Source organism: Neofelis nebulosa, chromosome 4, assembly GCF_028018385.1.
Source record: "Neofelis nebulosa isolate mNeoNeb1 chromosome 4, mNeoNeb1.pri, whole genome shotgun sequence".
Classification (NCBI taxonomy): Eukaryota; Metazoa; Chordata; class Mammalia; order Carnivora; family Felidae; genus Neofelis; species Neofelis nebulosa.
In genome coordinates, this window is record NC_080785.1 from 73,182,221 (window position 1) to 73,202,636 (window position 20,416).

The 20,416-nt window shown below is 36.0% G+C and overlaps 1 protein-coding gene and 1 long non-coding RNA gene across 7 annotated transcripts in view; one reads left to right on the forward strand and one right to left on the reverse strand.

Annotated features, from left to right (window-relative positions):
* Nucleotides 1-20,416, forward strand: part of HEPACAM2 (HEPACAM family member 2) — a 44,065-nt gene that overhangs the window by 16,640 nt on the left and 7,009 nt on the right. For 5 of the 6 annotated variants that reach the window (XM_058725091.1, XM_058725092.1, XM_058725088.1 and 2 more), the window contains exons 4-8: nucleotides 7,085-7,381; nucleotides 17,883-18,008; nucleotides 18,098-18,122; nucleotides 18,214-18,251; nucleotides 19,605-19,678. In XM_058725091.1, the coding sequence (XP_058581074.1) occupies nucleotides 7,085-7,381; nucleotides 17,883-18,008; nucleotides 18,098-18,122; nucleotides 18,214-18,251; nucleotides 19,605-19,678 (560 nt within the window). The remainder of the gene's footprint in view (nucleotides 1-7,084; nucleotides 7,382-17,882; nucleotides 18,009-18,097; nucleotides 18,123-18,213; nucleotides 18,252-19,604; nucleotides 19,679-20,416) is intronic. The other variant, XM_058725093.1, reaches the window with a different exon arrangement.
* LOC131509406 (uncharacterized) overlaps nucleotides 17,830-20,416 on the reverse strand; it is a 48,187-nt gene continuing 45,600 nt past the window's right edge. The window contains exon 6 of the long non-coding RNA XR_009260479.1: nucleotides 17,830-19,785. This is a non-coding gene — a long non-coding RNA (uncharacterized LOC131509406). The remainder of the gene's footprint in view (nucleotides 19,786-20,416) is intronic.

The following is a 20,416-nucleotide window of genomic DNA, read 5'->3' on the forward strand; positions in this document are numbered from 1 at the left end:
AATCTAGGATTATGTAGATAGATCTTTACATTGTTTATTGCTTGGTCTAAATGGTTTACCTTCACATACAAGGTACAAAATGCAAAACCAGATATTAAACCCAGATATAATCTACTGAATATCAATCCCAAGGAACTTCCCATTATTCAGTGAGATGAGAGGCAGTAGGAAGTGAGCTTATGGTGGAACATTCCTTATTAACTGATGATCTGTTGTTTCAAACACATTAAATTCTAGTTAATATCATGTCATTTGGGAGAGCAGTGGAGAGCACAGTAGTGATGAGCCTGAGCTGAAAATTCAGACTGCCTCAGTTAAAGCGTTGGTTCTGCCATTGGCAGGATGTGTAAGTGATCCCATGTCCTCATCTCCTTATCTACAGTTCTCAGTGTAAGTCTAATACCTGTCTCAAGAGGGATAGGGAGGATTAGATTTTATGAATAAAGAAGCTAGGGGCGCCTGGGTGGCGCAGTCGGTTAAGCGTCCGACTTCAGCCGGGTCACGATCTCGCGGTTCGTGAGTTCGAGCCCCGCGTTGGGCTCTGGGCTGATGGCTCGGAGCCTGGAGCCTGTTTCCGATTCTGTGTCTCCCTCTCTCTCTGCCCTTCCCCCATTCATGCTCTGTCTCGCTCTGTCCCAAAAATAAATAAAAAACGTTGAAAAAAAAAAAAAAAGCCAGTGAGCAGCACATAGGAAGAACTCAATGATCTTGGTTTTTTTTTTCTTCCTTTTTTATTTCTTGTTTTTTTCCCTTGTGCCAAAACTATTCTGACATAATTGGAAACATGGCAGCAAGAAGTTATGGAGAGCTTGGGTAATTTAGAAGATGCCTGCAAAGAGAAAATGGAAAGAATACCTTGAGAAGAACATTTGTCTTTCCCAAACATTACCATTGGTTAACATATGTTATTTTGTTTACATGAAAATAGTTTCTTTACATCAATTCTTTCTTATATCTATCTATCTCATCATCTATTTGCCTACCTTTAAACTCTAGCCATAGAGTTAAATGAAAAATTCCTGGGGGAAATTGCATAAACAATCACAGATACATGAAAGTATCTTTTGCATCTTTAAATACACTTTTGTTTGGCTATATCATTTACTTTAATCTGGCAAAGTAAGAATAAGATTTTTCTTTTGACATGTACAAGTTCATGCCCCAATCTCATTATTATCATAGAATATGGTGATATACCATGTGTAAAGAATAAAAATGAGGGAAAAATCATAATCCTTTCTATAAATATTAAATATTATATGCTTTAAACTCTTGAATCTTCTTTCTTATCCTGTGTTATTTTAAAGAATTAAACTATCCCCATCTGAATAAATTCAGATTTCGCAGAACACGTCTTCTATTATAGACTGAACTTCCTTCTTTACATTCTTTTAGATATAGTATATGGAAATCTCACAGAGAAATGTCAGTCATGATTAAAGACTAATGGCAGATAGTAGAAAGAAGAACATTTAGAAAATGTACATATGCATGTTCCACTCACACATTACAAAGATGAATTATGTAAATTATTTAAGAACAATTACTAGTCTTATTAAGAGGTAATTGTGAATATAGTATTATTAATTTTCTTTCTTGATTAATTTTACATTCAAATGCAAAACTCTTCACTCAGTCAACATCTCATCTTACTGACCTTCATTCATTCTTTTATTCACTCAATCACTCATAATTTGTTTGATTCAAAAATCAAACATCATGGTCTAGTTTGTGCTAAATCATTATTACTTACTACATAACATATAGAAACACAACCCAGACTCATTAATTTTTAAATTTTTCTTTCTGTTGCTATTTTAGCCCATTTTATTGTTTGTTTTTGTTTGTATTGGTTTGATTTGGGGTTACAGTAATTAAATAAAATATATAATGGAAATATTGGTCATTTATCCTTTCTGTTGATGTGGCACCCTTATTTTTGCAGTCTATATCATTTTATGAAAACTGGGAATGTGTGCCTTGGTTGGGAAGTTGGGTTCTCACTTCCCTTTCTTCACTTGGTTGCAGCCTCCTCTTCCTTCACAGTATCATCTTCCCCAGAAAGGCTCATCTGCCCTTGCCTTGTCTCACCTCTTCAGAGTCGCAAAGAGGTTTGCTGTACTCCTGTAGCACCATCTTTCCTGGCACTCACTGCACTGGAGTCTTTCTGCTCATAAGGACCCCAACCCCGAGTAGGAGCTCTGCGTTATTCATCTCAATACTCCCTGACACAGATTAAGATTAACCAACTCGATACGAGTTTCTTGAACTTGACTAAAATGGAACAGCTTTCCTCATATCCCTTTCAAATTACAGTGTTACTTGAGGATGCTGTAACAAGGCTAAATTCCCATCATAAGATAACAGCTTCTTAATTATAGTGCTTTGGCCTTTCATTTTGTTTTTTGTTTTTTTGTGTGTTTGTTTCTGATCTTTAGAAAAGTTCCTCAATAAAAATGTCATGTTGCAATATTCTCCCATGGAGGTCTACATCATAACTTAGAATTTCAGTATGAATCTACTACTCTGTTTTCTTAAGGCACTGTTTCTATGACAGCTTCCTTCATGAAAGCAGGAGTTATTTTTTTTTTTATTTTAGCAGAAAAAGTATAACAGAATCTGTCAAGATTGGCCATGTATGTATGAGGTTATGATGTCATAACCTGGTATTGGATTTGGTGGAATATAACGTCAAGTCAGTAATTCAGACAAATACCTACTTGTAGTTCATGAAATGTCTATGCCCTCCAGCTCTGTTGAGAATAATAACCCAGTAACCACTGTATTTTGTGTGCAACATATGGCATGGCTGCAGGGAAGTACTCTAAGTGATAAAAATTAAAGAAAAAAAAAAGGTCATTCACTGTAAATAGTTACCATCTGCTCCCCAAGCAGGGTGGCAAGCAGCATCATGATGGAAATTTAGGTACTGTTCCCGCCCAGTCATAAATTGTGAAAGAGAACAGATGATATGTGATTTTATAAGTCACTTAGTAAACAGCCATTTCTGAGGCAAAGGGTTTAATTCTACTGGGAGTTCTCTGCCACAGGCAAGAAACTAAACCATAATCCAAAGTCAAAATAGAATTATCCTTCTTTCATTTTCAATGTCAGAGGCCACACTGGTTGAATCACTCCAAATGTCTTCAATTGGATTGCCCATTCTGATGAATAATGTATTAGGCTACACCTCACAGTAAAAGATGGCCAGACTGAAGTGCTCAAAAGGAAATAACATCATAGTGTAGTAAGAAAAAACATTCTAAGAGTGAAGAGTGCAGAGTGCAAGAGAAAGAAAGAAGAAAGAAAGAAAGAAAGAAAGAAAGAAAGAAAGAAAGAAAGAAAGAAAGAAAGGCAATCTGTGTGTATGTGTGAGAGAGAGAGAGAGAGAGAGAGAGAGAGAGAGAGAGAGAGAGAAGTATAGAAGATTTAAAGATCGGGGTGCCTTGGGTGGCTCAGTCACTTAAGTGGTCCGACGCTTAATCTCAGCTCAGGTCATGATCTCACGGGTTCATGAGTTTGAACCCCCAGCTCTGCACACAGACAGCGTGGAACCTGCTTGGGATTCTGTCTCTGCCCCTCCCCCCCCCACAATAAATAAATAAACTTTAAAAAATTAAAAAAAGATTTAAAAATCATACACTGAAATATGGATATTCATTCTTTGAATGGTAAAATTACAAATAAGTTTTCTTTCCATCTTCATGATTCTCTGAATTTTAGGGTTTTATGCAATGAACATATATTTCTTGTATAATCAGATAAAATATATTACATTTTAATAAATCATATCAGAAGAAAGGAATTTAAATGGTTCAAGGTATTAGATTCCAGGAACTGGAAGAAATGTTTGTATGGGGGCTAAGAGAGTTTGAGGGATTTTGAGGCTAACTCTGAAGAGTCAGATATAGCATTTAATTAAGGCAGAGGAGAAAAGTTTATGCCAATCATGAAACCCAACAAATGAGGAAGTAGCAAAATCAAAATATACATGCATGTAGGAAAGATAAGCTAAGATTCCTTTCCTTATAAGCATATTTTATTTGAAAGTAGAGCAATATTATTAAATTAGGTAATCAACCTTATTCACCACTTGGCTCTGACAGTGGACTTCCTTTACATATTGAGTCCACTCTACAAAATGAAAGAATTACTATTTTTGAGAATACTCCATTATGTGGCAGGATCCTAAGGCAATTCTAACTGAGGAGTTCTCAAAAAGTTTCGAGTAACATCAGCACACTGAAAAGAATATCACTCATTTTTATGTGTGTCAAATTATCAAGCAATTTGTTTTTAGAGTCACATTCTGTAAACTCTGAAAACAGAGACTTAAACTGAATGGCTGTATTTTTATGACCACACTTCTCTCCTTTATCACAGCTCACAGAAAAGCTCTCTCAGACTTTAGTTTTTGTGCACAGACTTGGGTCTCTTGCTGTTCCAACCTTAGTTGTTTCCTTCCCTTGGTTTCCTACAATATGAAGCATAACCAATACCCACCATTTGGTGGTCTTTGCTTCTTTAATGTTCTGTCAATGCTGACAATGTAAGGGGATATTGTTGCTGCACTGAGCCCGGGAGAATAGCCACAGGAATCCTGTCTATCACACCTCAGATTGCCCTGCAATGCCTAGAACAATATTATGCACACGGTAACATCTCAAAGCCTAGAACAATATTAGGCACACAGTAACATCTCAATATTGATTTTGGTCGAGTGAGTGAAAACAACTTTTCATTTCCGTTATACAACCTACATTTAGTGGAATTCAGAATAAAAGGGTTCCATTTAGCACACACTTCTGAAAGAGTGGTTTTCCCCCTGAGACTGTATCATAGCCTGAAATGACAGGGTTCTAGTACAGCTAGTACAGTTACAGGAAAGGGTATTCATTTCTCTTCATTTTAATTATTCATCTCCTGTTCCTGATTACATCAAATTTGAAGATACTAACTTCTATGTTTGCTTCCTGAAATCAGGATCATCTCATGTATATATATATAAATATAAACCTGTAAGTTTCCTTCAGATGTCTGTGTCTTTAGGAAGCAAGTATGTGCAAAGTGCATGTTCCCTAGCTAAATATAATTTATTGTTTTGCATCTTCAGTTCCTGTTTTATCTTAGGAAATGTGTTTCTCCAGTGATAGATCAGCCAGAAAATGCTGACATAATAGAGAACCACTCTGGGAATCCGCAAATTTGAGGTTGGCTTGTCAGTATCCAAAATAGCTTTAGCATATCATTAATCACTCAAAAGTATTTCAAAGGTAGAAAGAACTTTGTCAACCATTCATCCAGTCAGTGTTTCATAGTAAGGGTGAAAAAAGTGAGATCTAAAAGTTTAAATGACTTCTGAAGAACACGTAACTAACAATTGACAAAATCAGGATTAAATGTAGTGATAACTGATAATGACTACTGTATAATCATTACATCATATTATTCCATACAATGAGAGATGAACAGTCAGTACATTTTTTAAAAAAATCAGAACCGTGGGGCACCTGGCTGACTCTTCGGTTGAGCAACTGACTCTTGGTTTCGGTGCAGGTCACTATTGGTGAGATTGAGCCCAGCATCAGGCTCTGTACTGGCAGCATGGAGCCTGCTTGGGATTCTATCTCCCTCTACCTCTGCTTCTCCCCTGCTTGCACTTTCTCTCTATCTAAATAAATAAACATTGAAAAAAAAGTCAGAACTCTGAGACTAGGTTATTACTGAGCAAACCACCCATAGCCTTTTCCAGTTTATCAATTCCTTGAGTGTAAGAACTGTGTCTTAAACATTTTTTCTCTCATATATTAAATATACCATCTAACAATATCTCTCAAACAGGACTTTTTGATTTATTACTTGATTAACTGAGTACAGAATTAACATGTAATTAGATAATTACTTATTATAGAACGAATAATATAGTTATGCAATAAGAAATTGTTCTGATATAGAAAATTATGCCACATACATTTTTGGGGAGGTAAGGTGAATGATCAAATACATATATTATAGAGTCCTAGCTCTGCTATATAATAGCTATGTGACCATGGGAAAATTAATTTTTTAAATGTTTCTTCCTTCATCTTACAATGGGAATAACATCTACCTCATGTGGTCGCTTTAAAGATTAAATGTGGTAGTCTGTGTAAGTACTTAAAGTGCTTTTATATGGAAAGTAGCCAATAAATATTGATTATGACCAGCTGAAAAATGAACATAATCATACCTAAACCTTGAAGTTTTTAGAATAGAAGCCAGGATTTAGACTGAAGCAGAAAAACTTATCTAGTTGGGAAAATTTTTAAATCTGTCTTTATTTTTGGAAGAAAGCAATGGGAAATGTGTCTTTATCTGCAGCCATTCTGGTGCCATAGAAATAGCAAAATGCTACAAGAATATTGCAGTAAGGACAAACACCATGGGATATCCATGACTAAATAGTTTACTGATGCTTAATGAATATTTGTTAATAATAATGAAGAGATTATTCTTCCAAATAGAATTCTAAGCTTAGTTGGCTGGGAGGAATATTTAAAATTCTTTGCTAATGGGACACTTCTGTATCTATTTGCACAAATTTGTGCTCCATGTGAAACTATGTATTTTATAAATATTTGCATGGCTTACCCTAGAACTGAGAATAAAAACAGATAATACTCAAAATATGGCTGTCAATGAGAAACTAATGGCCATAATCTATTTTTTAAAGTGCTTTCAAGTGCAACTCTGTTTTAAGAAAGATGGAACTTGTCTAACATGATTGCAGACGTATCAATACTTTACTCAAAACTTAGCATGACAGTTATGATGGCAGTGTCTCTGAAATTACACACTAAGTTTCAAGCCTTTCACTATATCAGATAAGTTCAATCACACCTCAAATAATTTCGATTGTTGTGGATATCAGAATAACACATTTTTAGGTCCTCATGATTTATTGGGAATCTAAATGAGGATCTATCTGCCAAGTTGAACATGAAGACTTTCATAGAAAGTAAAATGCTGCTAAGCTCTCCCAAATTCTATAACTATATTGTGATTATTTATGCCACCCCTTTATTTCCTTTTTCAATTAATGCAGATGGACCTTACGGACTTCAAGTTAATTCTGACAAAGGGCTAAAAGTAGGGGAAGTGTTTACTGTTGACATTGGAGAAGCCATCTTGTTTTACTGTTCTGCTGATTCTTACCCCCCCAACACCTACTCCTGGATCCGGAGGACTGACAATACAACATATGTCATCAAGCATGGACCTCGCTTGGAAGTTACATCTGAGAAAGTAGCCCAGAAGCCAACTGATTATGTGTGCTGTGCTTACAACAATGTAACTGGACGGCGAGATGAAGCTCATTTCACAGTCATCATCACTTCTGTAGGTAAGTGTGACATAAAAGGCAAGGATCCCAAGGAAACACAAATGCATGCTGGCCTTCTAATAGTCCAATTTTATACCTGTGTGGAAGAGAAAGCCATTGTGGATTGTTGATAAACTCTAAGAAACTCTCTTTCCTGAGTAAACTAATCCATGGCTTCTATGAGTCAAAGAAAGAAAACCCAAAACAGAATGAAGGGGGAATTCAATTGTTAACTCTCAAGGACTATGAAGAAAAAGGGAATTCAATAAATGACTCTAAATATGCATTTATGCTCTTGATTTTACAAACAGGAATATAAGAGAAGCAGTTTACTCATTGAAACTGGGTTTATATCTGCTATTGCATTAGCTCAGGTGAATAAATCTCAGTAAGTTGGAAATCTGGTTTTCCTACTATCTAATTTGACTCCTCTTCTCACTGTCTTTCATGGGCCTCCCTTCCTCTTTTATCACTTAAACACCTGCAATCTGTGGAAGTTCTCAACAAGGGTCTCAACACCTTGGAAACTACAAATTTTGTAGGTCTGTGAAATTTGACATTCTTTAGAAATTAATTCTAAATTCTTCAGAAAAATCTGATTTTTTCAGAAAGCTTATTGATCCACAAAAAGGTAAATATCACTGCCCAAAAATGTATGCTTGTCAAATTCCCACCCTTTTAAGCCTTCTCTTCTCTGTAATATAATTTTATTTTCCTATATGATTTCCTTCACTCCCATGGTTTCATATAACACTGGTACATCCCAAATCTATATCTTTAAAGCTCTAAAACTGTATACTCAGTTACCTTCTGATTATCTCCAATTTGAAATACCAGAGGCAGTGTATAAGTCCAACATACCAAAACTGAACCATCTTCTTTCCCCCAAATAACTATTATTTCTGTATTCCCTGTTTAAGTGAATGGCCCTGCTGTCTACCAACCTAAACCAGAAAGCTAAATGCCACTCCAGACCCCTTTCTCTTGCTTATTGCTGTGCCCAGCATCCCATCACCACGTTTGTCCATTCTCCTTCCTTCCTACCTCTTAAACCCATTTTATTCTCTCCTTATTCCTTCTCCTTCTTTCCTGAATTTCTTCTCCTCTCCCTCTCCTTTTCCCTCTCCCTTTCCTCCTCCTCATCCCCCTCTTCCACCTTGTCCTCATCCTCCACCTTTTTCTCCTTTTGCTTCTTCCTCTACTACTTCTACTGCTACTATCAAGTCCTTCCTGGACTCAGCTTTGCACATAAAGACAAGTCAGTATCCACCTGGGGAACACCTGACAGCAGGCTTGGGCAGGGATGGGTGGCTAGGGTGCCTATTGGTGGTGTAGGAACAAGTGAGCAAAAGATAACACCACACAATACTTTCTCCATTGATATCTTCTCTTTCTCTGTCTTTACAGCCCTTGTGTCTAGATTAGGGCCCATAATATAGAAAGAGTTAATACATTTTGTTGAATAAATGAAGCAAGAATATAATCCTTATAATTCTTAGGCTAAATGTTTTAGTATGTACCTATTGGGCCGTGCGCATCAAAATCACCTGGGGAGGTCTAATGATGTATTTTCATTAAGACACCTCAGACTTATTGGGTCAGGATCTTGAAGGTAGGATCTAGGAATCTGAATATTAAACAAGCACAAGTGTGGCAATTATGTGTTTAAGGTGTTTCTTTTTCCCCTATAGTCTTTTGAGCTTATTAAAAAGCCACCAAGAATTCTAAGACTATAACAAACTACAAATTGATAAAGAAATGCATAGTGGATAGAATCCCTCCATGATTCCTTAAAGTTGAATGTATTCATATTTGTGAAATCACCTGAATATATTGGAATTTGTATAACTGTCATGGTGAAGTTTTATTTTTTTTATGTGAAGAAAATACCACACTGTCTAGAAAAGTGTTATCCAATAGAAATTTTTGCAGTGAAGGAAATATTTGATCTGCACTAGCCAGTATGGTAAACACTACCTTCATTTGGTTTTTGAGCATTTAATTTTTTTTAATGTTTACTTTTATTTTTGAGAGAAGGAAAGACAGAGCATGAGTGGGACAGTGGCAGGGAGAGAGGGAGACACAGAATCAGAAGCAGGCTTCAGTGGCTTTTGAGCATTTAAATTTAGCTCTGCAATTGAGGGACTGAATTTATGTTATTTATTAAATATTTAAATTTTATTTTAAATTATAAATAAATTAAATAGCCACATGTATCTGGTGGCTACCATATTGGACAATGCAGCTCTAGAATTTTTACCTGAGTTATGTGTCATTTGGGAAGTAGATAATAATTTATTTCCTTTATAGCTCCCCAAAGCGTATCTGTGTTTAGGGTGTTCTAAATCTGACGCTCATTTATTCATTATTTAGCACCTAATATTGGCCAAATACTGTGGTAGGCATTGAGAATGCCAACTGAAAAAAAATTCCTGCTAACAAAATGACCACAGCTTAATATACACAGCAGGCATATGAACAGCTAAGGTGCATCATTTGCTTTCTATTTTATTAAAATTTTATTAGGATTAACCAGCTCTTAACCTCAGTGGCTGACCAAAACGTAATTTTAAAGCAAGCCATAATTAAGCATATAAAGTAGCTGACTAGCAATCTGGGTGTCATCTTAGACTTGTTCCTTATGCTCATTGCAAATGAAAACATAGCTCCAATATGTAGTTGTATACCACATTGACAACTTTCACACTGCCTGAACTTTCTCCATTAATATTTGGCTAAGGTATTTTCATAATATCAGAAGCCCCCAATATTTGATTAAGATCTTATTACTGATGCCCAAAGACAGCTACAGTCTTTATATCAAATAATTGCCTTTTGCAAAATATAAAAAACCTGTTTGACCTGTACAAAGACCAGGTATTTGTTATTATAGTAAATAAGAAGAGCAGGTGCTTATTTTTCAGAGGGATTCAGAGTTGTCAACATTAGTGACCTTTTTCTGGTTTTTAGAGCTATTTTTCAACTCCTATATGTCCACAGAACTTTAACTCAAACAGCAACAAATGCCAAAGAAAATGAGTAGTATTGATGTGTTTTAAGTATTTGATTTTTTTTTAAGTTTTCCAAATTAATGAATCTCCGCAATGGAGATTAAATATACACTAACCTACAGTGAAAAAGTGAACATCACTTGTAACTACCATTTGAGCACTTACTGATCATACACTCTGAGAAGCAATCTATGTTAAGATCTGTAGAGAATTTTGAGGGATAAGATACCTGCCTCTGAGATATTTTCAGAGCCAAGTTGTATTTGGTGTAACTAAGAAATAGATGAACGTTTTTGTTTTTAGTGAGGCACATAACATGGTGGCCAACCAAAAAGTTTCAGCAAAAAGCTGTGGAGGGCAATGGACAAAGGAGTCAAAGATGACTCCAAGATCACAAACAAGGAAAGAAAATAACAAGGTCAGGAAAGAATCAAAAGTTTTATTGGAGACTTTCAGTTGGGGAGAGGAAGGCCAGAGAAAGTGATGTTTGGCTCCAGATGGTGCCTTCTACCTCGGGGCTATGATTCACATCTAATTTGAGACATTAATTGACCTTTCTGTCTCAGTGGAGATATACTACAGAAAACAGGGACAATGGGCAACATCACACAGCTAGTAAGTCATAAAATAATATCTGAATTCAAAGCCCTTGTTTTAATCATTATATAAACTGCCTCCCTTGACATTCTTGACTGAGAATATCAGTAAGACTATGGTCTTTCTAGAACGTATACCACATATCCAGGATAGTGTATATTTTCTCATCACCTTAACTAACTTTGTGCTATATACAAAGAGATACTCTGGTTTGTCCATGATATGTATATGCTTTCATATTAATGAGAAATTATGAAATACCTGTAACTAAAAATAGTATCTAAAATATAAGTTTCAAGGAAACAACAGCAATAAAAATAATACATTAGCATTTGTATTTGAAAAATAAATGATTTTATTTCTTTGATTAAGGACTTCCTTGAATGCAGATGTCCATGATTTACAATTTTAATGGGGTCTAAACCACTATTGTGACATGCAATATATATAAAATGAAAGTTTATGATGAGAATTCAAGTGTTCACACTTAATGAAGATATTCAAATATATAAATTATTAGAATTCCCAAGAACCACATGGCTATAATTCAGAATTTAGATATAATAGAAATGTCTTGGATTTGTATGTGATCCTGAGAAATCTATCACTTTGAGAAAGAGATAAAGAGAGAACGCGCATGCGCACACGTGGGGGAGGGGCAGAGAGGGAGAAGGAGAGAGAGAGAATCCCAAGCAGGCTCTGCACCACCAGCATGGAGCTCAATGTGGGGCTTGAACTCACAAACCATGAGATCATGACCTGAACCAAAGTCTGACACTTAACTGAGTCACTCAAGTGTCCCTATCATTTTTTTATATTTATTTCTATTGTACACCATTTCATACAGAAGAGAATAGGAAAATGATCCAAAGTAAGAAAATGAATTGACTAATTTCTTCTACCTAGAAACTTCTCATGTTAAGATCTTAAGGAGACATATTTCACTTTGGGCCACTGGAGAAAACAGCTAAGATAGAACTACAGCCCTGACATCCAGACCCTAAGACGTTAGACATCCCCATGAGCTTTTAGCACAGAATAACTGTGTCAGTCAGGTGGAGCCATGGGAGAGTATAGAAACAGTACCCCTCCCCAATATGGGGCTTTCATCTCTATAGGGACAGGAATCAACTGTCATAATCAGCAAGCAGACTGTCTGAGAGAGATCTCAGAACTCCATTCTGATCTCAGAATAGACGAGCAGACTGGTGGCATATGGCTGCCCTGTTCTGGGTGCAGTCTCTCAAACAGCAGGGCTGTGATGCCATGGAAACCACACCTCTTGCCCATATTTGCACTTAATTATGTTATTTCATTTTATTTGTTTGCCTAAGGAGGGGGCAAATAGCATTTGCAGTAGGGCTTTGGTAAATGAGTCAATCATATTTAAATAATGAAGAGAATGGCATGCTATGAGCTAAACAGTAGGAAACTCTCTAAAAGAAAGAATGGGGCTCCTGCAAGTGTCTAGAACTGCATTCAGAATTCCTATACATTCTCTGTAGCAATAGGATCAGAATTTATCTGCTGCCTTACTTTCAAGTGGGGGTTTCAGAAGTCCATCTCTCCAAGACACACTTGCCTAGAACTGAGACTACAGCAACTATGCCCCTTGAGTTGATCCTTGACATATTTGGCATTTTTTATTTTGTGAAAGGAAGCAAATTTCAAGTTCTGGGATGGAGAATCAGTGTCAAGAGATAGTCAGGATGCTCTAGAGGAGAAGGAGGCCTAACAGGGAATATCATTTGTTCTGAGAAAAGGGACTATGCTTATTCCTCTTTTTCCAGGGAAAGGATTTGCCATAGCCAAGGTTTTGGGGTGACAGACATTGGCCACTATAGGGTGGTTCTCTGATGTAGGGCTAACAGAGCTAAAGGGAAAAGAGGCAAGAGGACAATAAGGAAGGAATCTAAAGAGATAAGGAAGTAATGGTAAAGGGAATAAGTGGGATCCTCTGAAGGACAGAATGTGCAAATTCGATCATTTTAGGAAACACAAATCAAAAAGGACAAAAAGTTAAAAATGAAGGAGATGCAAGGAGATGTCTTATCCAAATGTAAGACATCTAATCATTGTATGTTAAACTAACTGCCAGGCTTCAGAATCATGGAAGTGCCTGGCAAAGAGCTTATGTATTCAAGAGTGTAACTTCACCATTAGAATGAGAAGTACTTGGAAATGATAATTATTAGCATATTTTCAAGATTAAGGGGGTAAAAACAGCAAAGACTATACTAAAATATTTTCCTGCGGTTTTTCTCATGGTATAAAGCACATAACAGAAGCTTGAGAAGAATAAATCAGCATTCAATACTTTTTTGAGGGGTTAGTGGAATTTTGGTGAAGACAATCAAGAAGTGAAACAGCTGAAACACATCAAGAAAAGGTGGAAGGTAAAAGTGATTATATAAGAGCCTACCTGCCATTACAAAACCACTCTTTGACTATGGATTAACAGGAAAAAAATGAACTTGCAGTCAGAAAAAAACCTATGTTCCAGTCTTAGTTATGACTTACTGTAGCAAATATTTTAGTTTCTTGGAGACTATTTCTTTATCTGTACCTATAAATGGTACTTTAATTTTTAAAATTATTTACATTTTAGTGATATGATACATCTCTACCAAATAAATAGGAAACAAATGTACATTTGGTTTTAATTACATATGATGATTATACATTTAATTGTGCATATCTGAAAATTGGCTAGTTTTGATTTTAATATATGATCTAGAATGAAGAAATAGAAGGGAACCTGAGTGGCTCAGTTGGTTGAGCATCCGACTCCAGATTTTGGCTCAGGTCAAAATCCCCCAGGGTCGGGAAATCGAGTCCTGTGTCCGGCTCCATGCTGAGCAGGGAGCCTGCTTAAGATTCTCTCTCTCTCTCTCTCTCTCTCTGCCCGTCTTCCCCTCTCAACTCTCTCTCTCAAAAAAAAAAAATTAATTAAATTAAACGAAGAAATAGAGAATTCACTTGCTAAAAGTGGTGCCCAAATCATATTCTATATTTAGTATTTCACCCTTATTACTTTGCTTTTCTATCCCTGCTGGTGTTTCAAGAGAGTATTCTATTTGCCTTTATCTTACTGACAATGACACCAGAGTATGGGTTCTTCCAAATTTATATTTTAAAAGTAAAACAGATTAGCTTTTGTTGAGTTTCTAAAATTCTACCTCTAGGATAATAGAGAATGTGGAAATCAATCATACAAAGAACAATAAAACCATTCAGGGATTTTGATTCTGAAGAAAAGAATTCTCAGGGGAGATGTGACAGAAAAATCATGCAGAAAAAGGATTTGATTTATTAGTTATAATTTCATTGGTAGAACTGAAGAGATTTGAGCTTAATGGTGGAAGGATTGCTGTTTCTCATGTAATGGTCAGGTAGAAGTGATGGAAAGAGCATAGAACTATAGTCAGACATTATTGAGTTCAACTTTGTGTATCCTGAGTGTTAGCTGTCCCATCTTTTATATGGAACTTATTCTTGTATTTTGGAGGCCAGTGGAAGTGGTAAGCAGTAAAAGTATTAATTTTGGTTAGTTTTTTTTTCATCTTCAAAGTCTAAGACACAAAGAAAAAATGTATAACCAACAAGCAACTAGAGAGGAAAAGAGAAATAAAATGAAGTCCTGATTAATCCAAATGAAGATAAGAAAGGAGAGACAAGAATGGAGGAAATATAGAAAAAATAATAAGATTGTAGATCTAAAACAAAATATATTAATAATTTCATTAAATATTAAGGTACTAAATATTCCAACTAAAAGACAAAAAATGTCAAACTGGATTACAAAATACTATTCAGGAGCACCTGGGTGGCTCAGTAGGTTAAAACGCCTGATTTCAGCTCAGGTCACAGTCTCATGATTTGTGAGATTGAGCCCCACATCCAGCTCTGTGCTGACAGTATGGAGCCTACTTGGGATTCTCTCTCTCCCTCTCTCTCTCTCTTCCCATCCCCCACTCATACTCTCTCTCTCAATAAATAAATAAATAAACTTAAAAAATACTATTCAATGCAAAAAATACTATTTGATGATTATAAGATATACATCGTATATATAAGGATACTGAAAGATTGAAAGTAAAAGGATGAACAAATAAACCATACAAATAGCCAAAAGAAAGCTGATACACCACTACTATTATCAAACAAATTACATAAGAATTGGATAAATTTTTTGAGACAAGAAGTAATACTTTAGATTAAAAAAGTGGACATTTCATAAGAGTAAAGTGGTCTCTCGAGGCACCTGGGTGGCTCAGTCAGTTGAGCGTCCGACTTCGGTTCAGGTCATGATCTCACAGTTTGTGGGTTCAAGCCCCACATTGGGCTCTGTGCTGACGGCTCAGAGCCTGGAGCCTGCTTCGGATTCTGTGTCTCCCTCCCTCTCTGCTCCTCCCCCGCTCATGCTGTCTCTCTCTCTCTCTTTCAAAAATAAATAAAATCATTAAAAAAAATTTTTAATAAAAAAAAAAAAAGAGTAAAGTGGTCTCTCCAGCAGGAGGATGTAAGCATTCTGAACTTGTATGCATCTACTAGCAGTGCTTCAAAGTGTATCTAATAAATAGCGAAAATTAACAAAGTAGAAAAATCCATAATCAGAGTAGGAGATTTTAGCGTACATCTCTTGGTAACTAATAGAACAAACAGGCAAAAACTTAGTAGGAATAGACAAAAATAATCTGACCTAATTGAATTAATATAGAATATAACATACAACAACTGTAGAATATACCCTCTTTTCATATGACCATGTATATGGTCATCTTTCTAAAATCTTGGTATTCAAAAGATTGAAATCAAACAGAGTCTGTCCTCTAGAGTAGACTTCAACTAAAAATCAATAACAGAAAACAAAACTAGAAAAATTCCCAACTTAAATAAATAAAGCAACATGTTTTCTAAATAGCCCATAGGTCAAATAAGAAATCTCAGTGAAGGGGTGCCTGGTGGCTCAGTTGGTTGAGCAGCCGACTTCAGCTCAGGTCATGATCTCATGGTTTGTGAGCTCGAGTCCTGTGTCGGGCTCTGTGCTGACAGCTGAGAGCCTGGAGCCTGCTTCAGATTCTCTGTCTGCCTCTCTCTCTCTCTCTGCCCCTCTCTCGATCACACTCTGTCTCTCTCTATCTCAGAAATAAATAAACATTAAAAAAATTTTTTTAAAGAAATCTCAATGAAAATTATAAAATATTATAATTTTATAATATAATAATTTCTTAATCATGAAAATACTACTTATAAAAAACTCACTGGATGTGTTGTTCTATATTAAGATTGTCTACACTTAAGAAAGTGATGGAGAGGGGTGCCAGTGTGGCTCACTCAGTTGAGTGTCCAACTCTTGATTTCAGCTCAGGTCATGATTTCATGGTCATGAGATCGAGCCCTGAGTCAGGCATGGAACCTGCTTAACATTCTCCCTCTCCCTCTGCCCCTCTCCCACGTTACTCTCTCTCTTTCTCTGAAATAAAAAAAGACAAAAAAAGAGAAAGTGATGGAGAAAATAATAATGCCAAATAAATGTAAGAGTATATTATGTCCATAGCCATCACATTATCTATGGCACAAAAAATTGAGGAAATATTCTTCCAGCATCAAAAACTATTATTCAGTCCAGCATTATTCACATGATTGATGAATGAATGAAGTTCCAACGTATGCTGTCATTTCCTTTTCATCACACTAAATATCAACCAACATTCATATTAAAACTAAACTTGTTCATTTATGATGTAACCTATTTCTTTGTTCAATTACATAGTAATCATAGTAGTTATTTAAAGTCTAATTTTTTCAAAATATGGTTGAATTTAACCCATAGATGGAAAATATAAGAGTTTAGCAAAAAGCAACAAGTGCATTTCCTGAGAATCAGCTATGTGTAATTAACAGTAAAGAGTATTGCATATTTTATAATTATTTCTAAGTTATGTGCTACACTTCCTTTATACCATTAAAATTTCTAATTTTTGTATGTATATATGTGAATACATTTTTTTGAGACTCAATTACTGGTAGGCCACTGGATAGTGTCCTATTTACATAATACACTTCATATAAGACTCTCTGGCTGCCCCAAATTCTAGAGTATTAGAGAAACAACAAAACTTAAAGGCCTCTCACTCTAACCTCATTTCACTAGTGTGAGAATCAAGGCCATCAGTCAAGTGGCTCACCCAAAGTTGCCCAGCTCTTTAGAAAGAACAAACCTGTGAGGTAGGAGCAGAGTAACTGAAGAAAGGCTCAGACCTCACAAAGAGACCACCCAAATGCTAAAGTAGTTCCAAACTAAAAAGGCCAGCTTTCCAACAGTGGGAGAATATAAATTATTAAGAGAGAAAATAAGGAAAAATAATCTTTCTAATAAGTTTTTGGTGTTCTAGTCTAGATCTAGAATCAAAAATCACATACCACCTGCCTAGAAAATCCACATACCTGGTTTATACTAAGAGTGAGACAAAAGGAAAGAGAGAGAACCACTTAGCATCTGGGGATATTTGATACAATGAGATCAAAGTTAAATGGTTAAATGGTGGTGAACACTATTGGAAAGTATGACATAAGCTATATACGACATCTATTTCAACACATCAGTTGTATCCTGGGCAGCTTACCACATTTATATCCTTAGCAAATTTAGGCCATTGTGATCAAATCGCTCTGTGTCCTAAAATAAGTGCATTCCTTCTGCTTGGTCTTTCTCATTCTCACTCACCTGCTCACTCTTGCTCTCTCATGTTCTCTCTCTCTCTCTTTCTCTCTACATATAAACATAAAATAAGTAATATATAATATACAGATGCAGTAATGTCCCCAGGTAAAGCATAAAAAAGTCAAACCATATAGTAACTTGTTATTGATCTTTAATAAAAATATTTAAAATATGTCTTTTTATTTAGGACTCGAGAAGCTTGCACAAAAGGGGAAATCATTGTCCCCTTTAGCAAGTATAACCGGAATATCACTCTTTTTAATTATATCCATGTGTCTTCTCTTCCTATGGAAAAAATATCAACCCTATAAAGGTAGGTTAAAGTTAGAAAGAAAATTTACAAATGGTTTTATATATGTGCTAAAAATTACCTTACTGTGTTTTTTTTCCTCTTGGTTTTAGTTATAAAACAGAAGCTAGAAGGCAGGTAATACATACATTTCTACAAATATAATTTTTTCTTGAACGCCTTTTCCTCGGTTATTATCAGTAACAGAAATGCCTCTTTGTCTTTTCAGACCAGAAACAGAATACAGGAAAGCTCAAACATTTTCAGGTAATGGCTATGCTGAAAGGGACTAATGTAATGTTAATGTATATTAATTAATATTGCTCATTTTAATTATTATATATAATGTACTATTGATGTAATATAATTCATATAAGGTATGAACTGCTATAATGCAAACAATCCCTTAACTTTGAATAGTGCCCTCATTTTACAAAGTGCTATCCCTTGAATTGGTTTTACTGTAAGTCATACAAATCTGTAAAATAAACCTGAAAGGCACTGAACTCCATTTTATAGGCTAGAGAACCAAGGCTCAGAGATTAAGTCACTTGCCCACCATCACTGAGTTCTTCTGAATCCTAATTTATTGATCCTTTTATTATTTTGAAAATGCCCAAGACCCTCTCACTTCATTCATTCCTAAAGCAGGGACAATGCTGGCAGCTCCCTCCCCAGGAGCAGTGGGCAGGGAGGTTTGGCAGGTTTGCTGCTTCTTTGTCCCCAGCTGGCCCCCTTATTGCCCTTCACTATTGATTCCCTACTGAGTTGTTATAAATTAAGAATGGGGCTACCCTCCAGGCCTTGGAGTCACATGATGCTGGGTTTCAGTGCCCTGTATGCCACTTTTTCCCAATGTCACCTTGGGAAAATTAACTAATTTTTTCTGACCTCAATTTTCCTCATCTATATAATGGAGGCAATTACTGCCCCCTCCCTCCACCAGGGCCACGAGGAGAATTAAATACAATGATGTAGGTGGAGTGCCTAATATGCCAGGATGCTTAGTGAATGTGGGTCTGCATCCTCTTATCAAGCCCCAGAGACCATCTGGTTCCTCCCAACCACCCCACTCCCATCATTTTACAGATGATAGTTTGGGTGATGTTGATATTACACTGCATTATATTTTGTACATATGGGCAGCTACAATAGTACATTATATATAATAATTTAAAATGAATAATATACATTATACATTGATATTAGTAGTTCTGGTGGTCTCTATTTTAGATCTGACAGGGTGTAATAAATACTATGTGTAGACTAAGAGATGCTGTGATTCCCAGGCTGAAGCCTTGGTGTGCTAACTCTCTGAGTTAGTTACAAAGGACAAAACTGCCCACGTGCGTTTATTTGACTATATGATACACCATTCCCACATCAGGCTTTAAGAATAATTGTCCCAATTCAATTCCAGTTCTCAGCTTCAGAATGAGTGATTTCCAACACTGCTTAGTTGACAATATGACCACAGGGAATTAGTAAATGTTAAATTGGTTTTATACACATATCACTTGAAACAAACAATAACGGTAAGTTTTACAAAGTCTTAAAAAAAAAACTACAATAGCAAATGGAGGTATTTGATTTGTAAGTAGTATTTGTTTTACATTTCAGGCCATGAAGATGCTCTGGAAGACTTCGGAATATATGAATTTGTTGCTTTTCCAGATGCTGCTGGTGTTCTCAGGGTTGGTTTTCCTAATGGCTGATTAACCAGAGGTGTAAGCAGCATTCACTTAAGTGCTTGGGCAGTGTGGTCAAGTGGTTGCACTACCTTCAGCAGAGTGTGCTCGCTCTGTAAAGAAAGATGTTGTTGGATCTGAGGAGCTAAAGCATCTTTTGTGGCCTTTATAAATAAGGCTAACACGAATTAGGAAGTTACACTAATTCATAAACATTCTTTACCTGGTAAGCTCAGTGAAGAGAAAACCAGCTAGGTTGAAGTTCAAGAGAACCGAACAAATAGGGAATCGGGGACCCTGATTTAAATCATTTTGCATCACCTTCATGGCTACAGCCTGTCACTTCACTGAACTCTCTGTCTATACCTCAGTTTTTTCTTCACTTCCCCTCATGTTTTGTGGAGACAATTGATCATACCCTTATGCTGTTCAGAAGAAAGGTACTATGTAAACCCAAATTATGCAAGTGCACATCTTTACTTTTATCCTAAAGTTGCCTGCGATGCAAGAAGGGGAGCTTTTACACTGTTGAAACATTTTGTTTTTCAGTGTGCAAAGACAAGATCTTTTAAAACAATCAGTTTTGTTTAACAGACATAAAGAATGTTCTCTAATCAGCTCATTAACATTTTTATAGAATTTTGTAAGGCCTCTGCTTCCTAGTTCCCCTATAATAGCTCACTTAGGGAAGGGACCATAAACAGACTACTTGCTTTGGGCATTTTCCTTTTTTTTTCTTCTTAA